Source organism: Carassius auratus, chromosome 34 (assembly GCF_003368295.1).
Source record: "Carassius auratus strain Wakin chromosome 34, ASM336829v1, whole genome shotgun sequence".
In the NCBI taxonomy this organism is placed as follows: Eukaryota; Metazoa; Chordata; class Actinopteri; order Cypriniformes; family Cyprinidae; genus Carassius; species Carassius auratus.
This window is the reverse complement of record NC_039276.1, coordinates 7,421,603-7,436,664: the sequence shown is the minus strand read 5'-3', so window position 1 is coordinate 7,436,664 and position 15,062 is coordinate 7,421,603. Positions and strand designations below refer to the sequence as shown.

Genomic DNA, 15,062 nt, shown 5'->3' with positions numbered 1-15,062 from the left:
GAATGGAGATACACGACGAATACAGCATTAATAATAATAATAACTAATAATCATAAATGATAGAATGTTTTCTCTATTCCACCACTAGGGAGCGTCAGTGCTTCATTAAACAAAATTATGTATTTTATGCGATGTTGCTGAAGCAAGGAAATTTTAAAATTCAATTAAACTGTCAACTGGTTGCTCGATAGAATCAACAACGTACGCCACTCTCACCTGTATTATTTTATTTATTTTATTTTACTTAATATATATATACATTTACGTATTTTTAGTCATTACTTTGCATCTTGTTTTCATATTTTAGTACATAAGACAGGGCGGTATGACCATTCAGGCGTTTCCAACCACACGTGAGTACGATTAAGCGGTTAATCTATTCCTTTCTAGATATTTATTTCCAAATAGGAGAAAATCAAACATACACCGAGTTATTGAAATCGACTGAAACCAACCATGCCAATAATTTTTTTTTAACGTTTTTTATTGATATTTTTCAACAACTTTAATATTTTTAATCGGGCATAGTAAGAGTCAGTCAGCTGAGCGGAGGACCCCACGCAGCACGCACACACGTGTTTGTCGACAGCCATGGCGGACATGCAGATGAAGATTCTCCGCAAGAAAATTCAGAAGAGAAATGATAAAAATAAACAACGCAAATTGCTCCGAGCTCAGAAGGAAGAAGACGAAGAAGAAAACGCCAGAGGTAATTTTTCTCTTTTCCCTGTGACGTAATTCAGACGTGATCTCGGATTCAGCATGTGATAATCACAGTGCTCTTGCTCCTAAAGTTTAGACTTATATTTTAGTCAGTTGTATTTAACTTAGCAATATGACATATGGGTTTAATTAAATAATAATAATTATAATGTTGTTTATGTGTTTAGTATTTGCCTCAAGGATCACTCCTTCCATCCATTATCAGACTCCCCTCATGTTGAGTGAGCGTGTTCTTTCCTTTATTTCGGAGTTGATGAAATGTGCTGCATGACATGTGTTTGTGATCTGGCAGAGGTGAAGGCTGTGTTGGAGGGATCTGAAGTGACCGGTGATTCTGATCCAAACCTCACTGAAAGTGTCTCCTCTGAAGAGATCCAAACCTCACAGAAAATCAAGAAGAAGAAAAAGAAAAGAAAATTGGATGCCACAGGGGAACTAACATCTGGTAAGTGTGAAATATCTCTGTGAATGTTGTTTTCATTAGTGGTTGGTCACTGTGGAATTGTCATTGGATAATATTTGAAACTGGAGAGGAGACTGTGAAATATGCAGTTTAATTATAGCATTTGAGATGTATTCATATACACTAAATAATGGATCTGGTCCTTTAGGTGTGAAAAAGGTCAAAAAACAGGATGAAGTTAAAGCGACAACAGTAAAAGAGCAAGAGAGGGATGAGAAACAGGAGGAATGTGAAGAGGTGCCAGAGAATGCAAACGATGACAAAGAGGGTTCAGCTGAGGAGGATGATAGTGATGAAGATGGACCGCAGCTTCCTTCTGGTCTGACAGGTAAAAAATGTCACAATCTGTTAAACACAACACAGTCTGCCATGAGTGTCCACAGAATCTGTGCTTAGAGGTGTCCTGTGAAGTCATCGCAATACGCATTCAGTCAAAGAAAGTCTTTGCATTCTCATCAGGACCGATTTACAAGAGCTAACGTTACATTGGATAAATAAACCGAAAGCGGAACGAATCCGCGCTACTAGTTCTGTCAGGTGCTGGAGCCACCTTCTGTAGAACTTAATAGAGTTGGGGTACTCGAACTTGGACTCGGACTCGAGTCCAATTTTGAATGAACTCGGACTTGTCACGCACTCGGGTGAATTTGTACTCGGACATGACACGGACTTCAACATTTTGGACTCGGAAAATATTCCGAGTACAGTCGAGTCCACGTCATGTGTAACAATAAAACCAGCATAAAATTGAAATGATAAATTAATGAATGTCTCCCCTTCTGTCATTTTACTGCACCACACCGGCAGGCAGAAGTTTCATGCTTGCAGACGAAACACACGCACCACTCAGTCACTGGATATCAGTGTGGATTAGTGATGGGAAGTTCGATTCTTTTCCGCGAACCGGTTCTTTCGGATGGTTTGATTCAATAAACCGGTTGAAAAAAAAAAACAGTTCACCGGATACATAATCCATTGGGATGTATTTGTTATTAAATGAACTTACGTTTCATCAGATTGCCCTTCATTCAAGCCCTCGGTTTACCCGCACTCATTACATTAGCACAAAATCAGTTCAGAATCAATCACCAAAAGAATCAGTTCGGTTCAGACGCGCTGTGAGTCATTCGGCTTCATGCTGAATCACGTATGCGCAGTATCATCAGCTCCTCGGTTCTCGAATCGGACGCGTCCGAAAGAAACAGTTTTCGGTTCAGTTTACTGATGATCTGAAAACTGATACAACCGGTTCTTGACTCGAGAACGAGAATCGCTCAAAACCCGGGTAGGAAAATCTGACAGGGTAGGATAAAATGTCAGGACACCAGCACATGCTTCAGTTCAGTATCATCAGCTGCTCTACTCGTGTTCATGTTCTGTTTACTACAAACTCAGTTTGTGAATCTATCATCATTAACTATAAATACAGTACAGATATTTCATAAATCATCCCTTATTCATATTAAACATGGAGTCTTTAGAGTCTTAATTATTGTCCAACTTCCCTGAAAACCCCTTTGGCCCATACATAATCTACAATATACAGATTAGAAACATGTAGCCCCTATCTTAAAAAAAAAGTATATATATATATATATATATATATATATATATATATATATATATATATATATATATATATATATATATATATAATATAGTTTTATCACACTTTCCGATGTTTAACAAAATACTTGAAAAATTACACGCATGCGCAGTATCATTAGTTCATCGGTTCTCAAATCGGACGCCTCCGAAAGAAATGGTTTTCGGTTCAGTGTACTGGTGATCCGAAAACCGATGCAACCGACTACCAAAGACAGCAGCAGCAACCAACAGATGCTGCACAGCTCAGCATTGCAGGATTTGCAAGACCAGAACTGACCAAACAAGCAATGCAACTTTATGATGCAAGTTCTCCAAGACAACAAGAAATTCATAATTCCATTATTAAGGATCTCCTCATTGGCTGCACTTTACCTCTGTCAAATGTGGGGGAGAGGCATTAAATAACTGAAGTGTCATCTTTAACTGGAGGACAATATAGTGTGATACAATAATAAAATAGGTTCATTTGTATTTTCATGCACTTGTAATACAATAAAACCTTTGAAACCTTTTTTGATAGGAAACTAGTTCTGTTGACATAAAAATGTTCAATGGCAATGACTAGATGTAACAGTGGTATTTTTTTATTACATTTTTATATTGCCATTGGTTTAATGGGTTGAAAGGTTAAAATATTAATAGAATGTAAAAATTTACAATACCAATTTATAATCTTTTTTAATTTAATTACTTTCTGGACTCGGGCGGACTCGACTCGGACTCGGCCTTTAAGAACTCGGACTTGAGTCCAACTCGACCCCTTTTGGACTCGGACTCGACAAAGGTGGACTCGGACCCAACTCTAGAACTTAATGAGACTAGTGCTGGTGTCCTCAAACGCTAGTCTGGAGACCTACAGTGTTCTCAAAGTCAGAAAAGTCATAACAGTGTTAGAAGAATGTTCGCTGTGGTATATTTTCACTGCAAAACAATAAGAAATGCCACAAGTATAATTGCAAATTTTGAGAAAAGCCTCAGCAAAATCAGTAATTTTTATCACAAAAATAACACACACAAAAAAATTGAAATCCTGGAGGGACTGCCTAATGTTTGTCCAGTCTAGGCCACAAGCAGGCAGGCCATGGGGTCCTGCTCCACCTCTCAAATTGACTCAATGTCTAGGTCAGTGGTTCTTAAACTTTTCACAGAGTACCCCCTCAGAAAATATTAAGCTTTCCAAGTACCACCATTGTGACTAACATTGACATGGCTTGTGATGGGCATAGTGTTATAGACTTATGGTAATGCTTAAGGAGTGACACTGCAGGCACAAAAACAGTTTTTTTCATGCACCTGTCAATTTTTGGCTTTTCATAAAGTGTTTTTTCAGACTAATGGAAAGAAAACATCCAAAAGACACATTATAGATAAAGTGCTATAATATGAAATGTTAAGTATTTATTTTATAGCACTTTATCTATTTGTGTCAATAGATTTAAATTACAATACACATTTGTAAAGGCCGTTTACTCCGTTTACATATTTATTCCTGTCTATATTCCGAAGGTTTTTGAAGAGGGATGTGTTCATATATAATTTTCTTGATTAAATACAACATTTAATTCCCCCCAAAATTGTGGAAATATGTTGTTTTCCTGCTGTTCAAAGTATTTTATGAATTATGGAGTGTCAAAAAGAGTTACACAGAATTCCCTCTGTAAAAACATTTGACACTAATATGTAAAAAAAAATAAAAAATAATAAGAATTTTGAAATAGACTTCATCCAGTGTTCAGATTTTTGTACTAGAAATGTATGCAAATTACCGCATATTTCATTAAATAATGCATCATTTGCTTATTTAAACATAACATTTTAGAAAACTTGTAATACAAAAAATTGTAGCAATTATGAATGTAATCAATCAACTTAGTAAGTAAGGTGATGAAATTTTTTTTTTTTTTTTTTTTTTTCTATTCCGCTGCAATGTCTCGCCTTAATCTGAAGGTTTAGCATGGCTCTGGGATCTTACAGGGATTTTGTTAAAAAGATTTTACCGATGTTAAATTGTATCCTGAGTACCACCAGTAGTGAGTCACAGCTGGAGAACCAATGATCTAACTTTGACAAAACAGTCCTGACCTATCTATAACTATCAAATGTAGCCCAACACTTGGCTCGTGTTTACTTTAGGTTAATATTGTTAAAATTATAGGCTGTGGTTGTCTAATATAGCAATTAGCCCTGCGAAGCCGTGTTTTTTCTGCGAAGCTTTGTCCAAAACTATGGACAAAGGCCCATTGTGACATCTTGATTAATCCCTCTGCTTTACTTAAATGTATCAGTTTTATTTATTCAATTTATTTTAATAACACCTATGCTTACTTCACTACCACCTCTTTTTTTATATTGCTCACACATCAGACTTACTGACTAATGATCAATGAAGAAGATGTCTCCTTCCTCTTCTGTCTTTATTTCAATTATCTCTGTGGGCAGTTTTTGAGTCCAGTGTTGATGTTAAGTTATAATGACCTCATTACATTGTGATGCAATATGTTATTCCATTTGGAAAGAGATTTAATTTACGCCACTACAGCTGCAGCTTGAAGTTGCGCTGGTATTAAAAAATATTTTGAAGATATTAAAAAAGCTATTAAATTCAACTTACGAAATTCTGTATATATATATATATATATATGTATGTGTGTGTGTGTGTGTGTGTGTGTTTGTTTGGTATTCAGTGACAATTGACAAAAATAATAGGTAATATAGTAATATAATATTACATTCATTAAAGCTTATTTTATTTAGTTAGCTGGTAAAAAAGAAAAAGTTTTGCATTTTCTTTACATTTGCTTTATTTGAAATGTAATTATCTATGAAGATTCGGGAGGAGCGCGTCAGATACTTAGCCTAATCATCACAGGTGGACCACAATCAAGTAATCAATCCCACAGTATAAATATCGCTGACTTACCTCTATCCATTGACGGTTTATCAGCATCCCTCCTCCACCCCATCTCCTCACTTCAAGTTCACTTTACAATATACGGGGAAGGGGGGGTACTCTAGCTTCGGGCAATTCCCGAGCTCGGAGCCCTTCCCCGGACAGCACGCCAAATACGCATACCATACCTCAGCTAATTATATGTAAGCGTGAACTAGTGAAATGCAAATTAACCTTTTGTTTAACTTTTATTGTAAAAACATAAGATTTTGACAAATGAAATAAAAAATACTGTACATACAATTGAACAACAAAATAAGAGATGCATTTTCTTTTACTAGTAAAATAAGAGTTTAATTGTTAATTTACACAAGCTTCTTTTATTTAGTTAACTGGTAAAGAACAGTATTTTTTGCTTTATTTGAAATACAAAATCTTTTGAAATGTTTTCCTTTCTAAAAATAAATCATTTAATTAGACATTTAATGGATAAAGATAAATTAAAAAGTATTGTTTATATGTAATTAAGTGACAAAACAGACAAACAATTCAGATTTTTACTAACCAGTTTATTGGAAATGTATTTAAAGTTTTCTCTTAGACATGAATAGATTACTGATTTGTTTTCCTCACTGGTGACTTTCTCAGGTGCTTTTGAGGACACGTCATTTGCATCTTTGGCTGAAGTGGTCAGTGAGAATACACTGAAGGGAGTGAAGGAAATGGGCTTTGAAACCATGACTGAGATCCAGCACAAGGCCATACGACCTCTGCTGGAGGGAAGGTGAGTTTGCAGTGCATCAGACATTGCAGGGTTCCAGTGTCGCACTGTAATCATCACACTGGTTGTGTTAATGTTTGCTCATTCTTATCCAATAGAGATGTGTTGGCTGCAGCTAAAACAGGAAGTGGGAAAACTCTAGCTTTCCTGATTCCTGCCATAGAGCTAATCTACAAACTCAGATTTATGCCCAGAAATGGTGAGTGTCCATTTAATACATTGGCATTCTCTGTTTGTTATGGTCCTATTCACAGCAGAGCTGTCAGTCAAACATGTAAGTATGACCTTAGAGGTGTGTCATGACTGTGGTGTGTGTGTGTGTGTGTCAGGGACGGGAGTGGTCATTTTGTCTCCCACTCGTGAGTTGGCCATGCAGACGTATGGTGTGCTGAAGGAGCTGATGACTCATCATGTGCACACGTACGGCCTCATCATGGGCGGCAGCAACCGTTCTGCTGAAGCCCAGAAACTCGCCAATGGAGTCAACATCGTGGTTGCTACACCTGGCAGACTTCTCGATCACCTGCAGGTGTGGCTTTTTACAATCACCTGCTTTGTCACATGGGTCTGTGGAGTGTACCTGACCTCTCTCTCTTTCCACAGAACACCCCCGGGTTCATGTTTAAGAACCTTCAGTGTCTGATCATTGACGAGGCCGACAGGATTCTAGAGGTTGGCTTTGAGGAAGAACTGAAGCAGATCATCAAACTCCTGCCTAGTAAGAGCCGATGACTAACCTGATCCCTCTTGACATCACTTTCTTAAACCAGGGTTCCTGCAGGTCCTTAAATATTTTCTTTCTTTCCAGAAAAAAGACAGACCATGTTATTTTCCGCAACACAGACACGTAAGGTGGAGGATCTTGCACGGATCTCGCTCAAGAAGGAGCCGCTGTATGTGGGGGTGGACGACAACAAAGACACAGCCACCGTGGATGGACTAGAACAGGTAAACTGCTCACCTGTCTCACTGCTTTATCGAAAACACAATCAAACCAACAAACTCCCTCCTTTATCAGAACCAGTTGGTCATGTGTTAGGGGTGTAATATCCTATATTTGTTTTGGTCTGTGTTGTATTTAGGGATATGTTGTATGCCCTTCGGAAAAACGCTTCCTGCTGCTCTTCACGTTTTTGAAGAAGAACCGTAAGAAGAAGCTGATGGTGTTCTTCTCCTCTTGCATGTCTGTGAAGTACCACTATGAGCTGCTCAATTACATCGATCTGCCTGTCATGGCCATTCACGTGAGTCACTGAGCGTTACACACACAGCGCGAGATGAGAAGTGCCATTTAAGCAGAGTGATGAATGCTTTTGTTTTCACGGGCTTTCAGGGGAAGCAGAAACAGACGAAGAGAACTACAACGTTTTTCCAGTTCTGTAATGCAGACTCTGGTATTCTCCTCTGTACGGACGTGGCTGCCAGAGGTCTCGATATCCCAGAGGTGGACTGGATTGTTCAGTACGACCCTCCCGATGATCCAAAGGTACAGCATTGCACATAGTTCAGCCTTGCTGCTAGATTTATGCACTTGCATTAGGATTTTTATGTGACTTTTCTGTTGATGTTTTAGGAGTACATCCACCGTGTGGGACGAACAGCTCGTGGTATTAATGGTAGAGGACATGCCCTCCTGATCCTAAGACCAGAGGAGCTCGGCTTTTTACGATTCCTCAAACAGGCCAAAGTATGACATCACTATAGTTCTGATTTAATATTGGCAAGCTGTTGAGCATGTCGAGATGAATTTTCTCTCTTGCGCTCCTCTAAAGGTCCCTCTGAGCGAGTTTGAGTTCTCCTGGACTAAGATCTCTGATATTCAATCTCAGGTGAGACTTCATATTCAGTCAAACTGAACTAAATCTCAAACCTTTAAATCCTAATTTATTATTTCAAATTGGTATTTGCTTTGGTCTTTTACAGTTGGAGAAGCTGATAGAGAAGAACTACTACCTTCACAAATCGGCTCAGGAGGCCTACAAATCCTACGTCAGAGCTTACGACTCTCATTCCCTCAAACAAATCTATAATGTAGAGACGTTAGACCTCCCGAAAGTGGCAATGTCCTTTGGGTTTAAAGTGCCGCCTTTTGTGGACCTCAGTATCCTTTCAGCATTGTATTACAGTGAATATTGTTGCATGTGGAACTTGATTGTACATTCATTACCATTTGGAGACCGTAATGGTCTCTTATGCTTACCAAGGCTGCATTTATTTAAACAAAAACACAGTAAAAACAGTTATATTGCAAAGTATAACAATGGAGAAAAAAAGGGAAATTCTGTTTTGTTTTAAAATGTAATTTTCAGCATCATTACCCCAATCTTTAGTGTCACGTGATCCTTCAGAAATCATTCACGTGCTGATTTGGTGCTTAAGAAACAATTTTTGTTGTTGTTCCTTAACTGTTCACTCTCTCAGACGTCCACAGCAGTAAAGGAGCGAAGATGCAGAAGCGAGGTGGTGGCGGAGGCTTCGGCTACCAGAAATCTAAGTCAACAAGGCCAAGATCTTCAAACATGTCAGCAAAAGGAAAGGAGACGGCAGACAGTTCTCCCGCTGAGAATTAGATGAATCTTCCCTGTGATGCACCTCTTTTGATCTATATGGAGTAATTGTCAGACTAAACACTTATCAATTTGTAGTCTTCAGGAAGAGCTCTGATCAGTCTGCATTCCATGCCTGTACAGAATTCTGTTTTCAGAAGCCGTTATATGATGCGTAATTTCTATTGTTACTGGCCCAACTCATTAAACTTATGAATAATTATTCTCATGCTGTCTCCTCCTTCTACATGAGATTGAACCTACAACCTTAGTAGCAACTAGAGCTGGGCAATGCAGAAATCTTGATAGAACCACCTTTTGTGGTTTGTTAAATTAGACAATTTCCATTAAAAATAATAATTTTTTTTCACCAATGATTACTTTCTTGCTAAAACAATTAAAAACTTTTAAAATGCTATGCAAATATTTTTGTAATGCCAAAGCAATTGATAACCAATGAACTGAACTTCATTTTAATGAGGTTTAAATCCTTATTAAAATCACTGCTATTGCACTCTTATGCTCATATGTCATGACATATGCACAAACATACCTGCAAACTAGTTGCTTTTTGGCGAAAATCGCCGTTTTGAATGGGAAAATGTCATCCACGTGAATCGTGTAGATCCGAAGAGTTTTTTTTTTTGACGGGGGAGGGGGGGTGGGTCTGTCACCTTTTTCAGTCCTTCTGAGTTTGCAGGTATCCACAAAGCAACTAGTTAATTTCTCCTTTAATGGGTTTTGTTCTGACGGCAGATTTTTATTATGATATAAAAACAAAAGTGATTAGTAAGGGAATCTGTGTTATATACATTATGGGTTTAAAAAAGGTGCAAAACATTTCTAGTTAAACAGTGCATTAGTTAAATGCTTCACAGAACCCAAGATAATCTAGGCTGACATAAACATACTGAAAGCAGATGTGATCTCAGCATGAGGCTGTAATGCAATGAAATACCAACATCAGGGAATGCGAGTGTGTTTTGAAGTGCCACTTGGGAGTTGTGTATTAAAGGAGTGTGTATTAAAGATATTGCAACAACAATGTTGTCACCGTAACATACGCGACAGTGTGAGCAGAACGTTTGCTCTTGATGTTTGAGGTTTTCATTCATGGCCACCAATGCACGAAGCTTCTCCAGTAACCTACAAAAGATAAAAACAAACACAGTACTTCAAAATAACACATGGACACTGACACTTTCTAAGAATTCTCAGGCTGTTTGGCTATACTTTTTCTCATCGGATTTCTATACAGTTTGGTGTTAGTGTGATGCTAAGCTGATGGCACTGTGCTCCAATAAGCATATCATACACACGAAGCAAATAGTCCATGACTAGTTAGACAGAACTATGTAACCCACATTTACAGTTGTTCTGTGAACTTTCCAGATGAAATGCAGTAATTTCAATAGGAATCCACGCAATCAGGAATTTTGTGTGTTGACGAAAGATTTCCCCACCCAAATTTTGCATTGGTTTATTTGTGAATTTGCAACAGTGACCAACAGAAAGCTGAATGCTCTGAATGTTACTTCTGTATGAGTGGTGCTTTATACATTCGCTACACTACTGTAGCAGACCTTTGAGGTGAACCTTTTTTGGCCATTAAATTTTTACTAATGTGGCCATGCCTTTAGAGTTTGGCCAGAACATGGTACCTTAGCTACCTTTTTGAAGTGCCTTCATGTCAGGAATGTTAAAATGCTGTCTAACTAGAGAGCTCACCAAGTTTAGAATGGATTGTATTGTCTAAAATTACTTAATTACTATATAGCAGGAAGTAAGTACTTGTTCAAAAGAAGAACTTACTCAGAGAGTAAGCGATTTCAGATGCAACCTAATGTTTAGATACTTCCAGGTGCTCTGTTTACATACCCAGAATCCGTCTGAGACTCCACGTCCTCCAGTGAACTCAGCTCTCGCTCCAGATCTTCAGTCTGTGCTGTGGCCTAAAAACAAACACATATTAATGGTCCAATTCAACCAGTTATCTGTCAGCATATGTCTGTCCACCTGTTTCACCTCGGCTAGTTTTTTTTAGTAGTTTTAGCATCCTCACAGGTCGCTCTGGCTTCATGCTGTGTGCAGCTGGAATAAATCAAGGAACAATGACTGGGATATCAGCGTTCTCAAAACTGCAATATGTGTCATGTGCATGATTGTATTACCTCTTCCAGTTCTTTTGTTTTCTGAGTGATTTGTTTGTTGAGTGACGCCAGTTGTCGCCGGTGTTGCTGAACAGGTCCAAATCTCTCTGGCCGATCCTCCACTGAGCGCTCTATCGGTCCAAACACACGTGTACAGTAAAGCTTTACACTACACGATTTGGAAAAAAAACCTGAACATTTTAATTTTGTTCCAAATTCCAAAAATGTATCTCAGCCTCAGTTCTTGGTGGAAAAATAGGGACTATTTCTTAGAGGTTCTGTGAAGTTTTCACACTGTTCACCTTCTCGGCATATTCAGTGTCGATTTGCTTGATCTCCTCAGACTGCAGTCCAACAATCTGCCCCACTGTGCTGGCTGACAACTTCCCCTACAGAACACACACAGAAACAGTGTACATAATGAGACCTTTTTTTTTTTAAGGTTGCCTTGGGATGAAGGCATCTGCTGAGGACATTTAAGTAAGTAATCAACTTTTAAAGGGAAAGTTAAGGGTTAGAGGGACACTCTAGCTAAAATTTTTCTTTTTTCAGGGTTTACTCATCCACATGTTGTTTCATCACTTTATTTACCATTTTGCGGAACACAAAAAAAGAAAGATTTTTAGAGAAAGTTGGAAACTAAACAACATATTTCTCAAAATATAATTTTAAGTTCCACTAAAGAACATAAGTCACAGAGGTCTAGAACGACAAGAGGGTAAGAATTTACATTTTTAGGTGAATCATCCTTTTTAACTCCTTTGCATTTTAAGCATTTAGAAATGTACTTCCTCTGTTGCCATGGCAGCCATTCCAGTCAACAGGGCTTTGATTCTGAGCTGTAAAAAAATAGATAAAAATAAAAAACTAATTAACTTGGGTCGGATAAAGAGTGGGTGATCAAGAAGGATTGAGAGTTGAGTGAAGGACGAGTAGGTTGATCTGATCATACTGACCTCCTCTGCTGCCTGCAGGTCCTCTTCTTCAGACACCTGGGTCATTCCAGGAGGCACACCCTGCTTCTGCTCCACTGCCTGTTAGAAACACCATCACATGACCAAACTAACAACCAATCCAAAAGAACACAGGTCAGTGCCAAGCCCTACTGTCCATCTGTGACTTATTACACCCAGATGAACACCACATGGCCTATTCTAGGTTCTACATACACAATACGCACCAAGCACCAAGCTTCAAACCAAATGTCTTGCTTGGATGACTACTTGTGAGGAGTAAAACAGAATTATGCTTTTGTTTAAAGAACAAGAACCAGAAGTTACCACACCTCTTGGATTATTATAAATGTTTACATAAAATATGTTTGTGTGCTGTATATTTTTATATGTATATATAAATACACACACACACACACAAGTGTATATATATATATATATATATATATATATATATATATATATATATATATATATATATATATATATATATATATATATATATGATTATATTTATAAATATATTTTTTTCTTAAATATGTAAACCTGTGTTTATATATATATATATATACACATATAAATATACACTATACATACAAATATATTATGTAAACAAACTTTCATTTTGAATGTTATAAATCAATTTGAAATCATTAGTATTTTTTCAAAACTATTTATAAAATTTGCGATCATAAAGAACAACTATTAACCGATTCTAGCAACTTGCAAAGCTTGAACTAGAAAAATCTCCACCATATAAATTTCCATTACTTATTAAGATTTTATCCATTTTATCTCATTTATCCATGGACCAATGAGTCAGCTTCTAAACTCCAACCTTCTCTAAATATATATATATTTTTTTATGTTTTGGTCGAAAACATAAAAACAACATCTGACACTAACCGTGCCTGCTTTAAACTGTTTGCTGAATCCATAGCACCTGTAGAAACAGAAAAGAAACTATTTGAAATGTTTTTTTCTTCATATTGCAGACAACATGCAGTTCATTACAAGAGTCAAAACACATCAGACTACAGGCATGACATACCACATGACAGGAAATTACATATGAACAATACATTTAAATGTGTGAAAAACTTCACTTAGGCAGATACAAAAGTAAAAACATTAATACAGTTGATGCAAAGCCAATCAGACTAATAGTCCATCTGTGTCACTCTCATTCCCAGAAACTGAACCTCAGTCATACTCACTGCATATATTGTGATATGAGAAGGCATGGACTGATTTTAGAAATAAAAGAGACAGACAGAAAGAAAAAGTATATGAAAAACAAGATGATGATGGGGTAGAGAATTAATAGATGCTGTTAATGGAGATTTTGTCTGAACCTGAAATGCTGAAACAATGAGCTAGTGAAGGTGAAGAAAGCAAAAGAGGGTGAATGAAATTTGGTACTAAATTAATGTATGGTGCACATACCTGTACAACAGGGAAGATGTTGATGAAATCCAACCCTTGGATCTGACGAGGCTCTAATCGGTGTGGACATGATCTGACACAATCTTTTCTGTCAGAGCACTTAAATGGAAAAGACACAGATAACCACATTACCCAGAATTCAGTTCAACCTAAGCAGGAAGGTTTCTGTCATTTCTCATTCTTCCCATGTTACAATGCTGTTTGTTCTACACACACTTACATTTTTTGACCAATGGTGGAATTTTCTTGGAAAAGCAGATCAACGTCTATGTCAAAGTCTCATGTAGTTATACACCAGGTCATTCCTCTAACCACCTAAAGTAGAAGCAGAGACCGTTCACAGTTAAACTAATGGTGTGTTAATTACACTGTAATTTGATTGGTGGGTAAAGTCTGACATACTTTGTCAAAGGGTGTCAGTCCCTTAATGCATGCTCTGAAATAACCAGCAGCGAGCAACAGCTCCAAAATCTCAGCAAGCTTGACACTCTACTCCTCATCCTCACGTGTCTCCACAAGTCAATATTTTATTGTTAAACTTGTATTGTTACTTGCCACTACACACAAGTTAATTTAAAATTTTTCAATAAACAGTATATCCAAACAATTTCTAAAAATGCACATAAATACTGTAGAATAAGTTTTGTAAATTACATTAGCAGATACCTCATCTGTTATATTAATCTTGTTATTTATTCTCTTAATGCAAATTAATTGAATTCTGTTACTGTATACTGACTTCTTCACTCAGTAATGCTGATAATAATTTACATATTAAATATATTAAATTAAATCTAAACCTATTAATTCAGCAGACGAGTTTATCATCATATGCATAATGACATATTACATATACAAGTGTACTTTAATATACACTTCTTTTTAACTGATATGTTAAAGCTGCAGTAGGGAACTTTTGACGCTCTAGCGGTCAATAAACAGAACTGCTTGCGTCTTACGGAAGAACATCGTAGCCGGAACTACATCTCTCTGTTTATGTCTATGAAGAATCACAAAGGTACTGGGTTACTCCGCCGCGGTATCACCGAAGCAATCTAAAATAGTCCGAATATAAACACTTATTATAGGTGTACCCTACTGATTCAGGACAAGCTAAAAACACGGTTTGGAAAATGGATTCATGGTGTACTCGCTTATTATGTTCATTTTTCTACACTTTCACTCTGCTGAATCCATTCAGCAAATAATTTAAGCCATCTATAATATACCCAAACGGTGATTAACATTACCCATGTGGAATGTTACCTACATTTAGTGAAGCAGCTACAATTTATCATATCAATTTATCTCAAAATCTGCATTTAGGTTTACTTAATGTATTTCCTGCGGTTATGTGCAATATTGCTCACATAGATTTTAACAATTCTTGATGTTCAAGTGGAAATTTAAGAAATATAGGCCTGATTTAAAACCAATATTATGGATGAAGCACCCTCAACAAGTCAAGTCAGGAAGCTGTTTTTATTATTATTATTACATAG

The 15,062-nt window shown here is 37.1% G+C and overlaps 1 protein-coding gene and 1 long non-coding RNA gene across 3 annotated transcripts; one reads left to right on the top strand and one right to left on the bottom strand.

Annotated features, from left to right (window-relative positions):
- The first annotated feature begins 536 nt into the window (after nucleotides 1-536).
- On the top strand, nucleotides 537-9,240 carry LOC113053048 (ATP-dependent RNA helicase DDX18-like). Its single transcript, XM_026217671.1, is given in 15 exon segments — nucleotides 537-709; nucleotides 1,016-1,168; nucleotides 1,335-1,514; nucleotides 6,333-6,468; nucleotides 6,564-6,664; nucleotides 6,795-6,994; nucleotides 7,069-7,183; nucleotides 7,274-7,413; nucleotides 7,548-7,709; nucleotides 7,799-7,951; nucleotides 8,039-8,152; nucleotides 8,238-8,294; nucleotides 8,389-8,566; nucleotides 8,887-8,958; nucleotides 8,961-9,240. Coding segments are annotated over 15 exon segments (1,947 nt in total). The 5' UTR covers nucleotides 537-591; the 3' UTR covers nucleotides 9,029-9,240.
- A 462-nt stretch (nucleotides 9,241-9,702) lies between these two features.
- LOC113053050 (uncharacterized) lies at nucleotides 9,703-12,202 on the bottom strand. 2 transcript variants are annotated; one of them, XR_003277154.1, is made up of 7 exons: nucleotides 12,118-12,202; nucleotides 11,892-12,000; nucleotides 11,464-11,550; nucleotides 11,183-11,292; nucleotides 11,037-11,102; nucleotides 10,890-10,963; nucleotides 9,703-10,157 (listed from the first exon to the last, which is right to left on the bottom strand). It is a non-coding gene; the product is annotated as an uncharacterized LOC113053050 (long non-coding RNA). The 2 variants fall into 2 exon arrangements; XR_003277153.1 differs by having other exon boundaries at nucleotides 9,703-10,963.
- Between the last annotated feature and the right edge of the window lie 2,860 nt (nucleotides 12,203-15,062).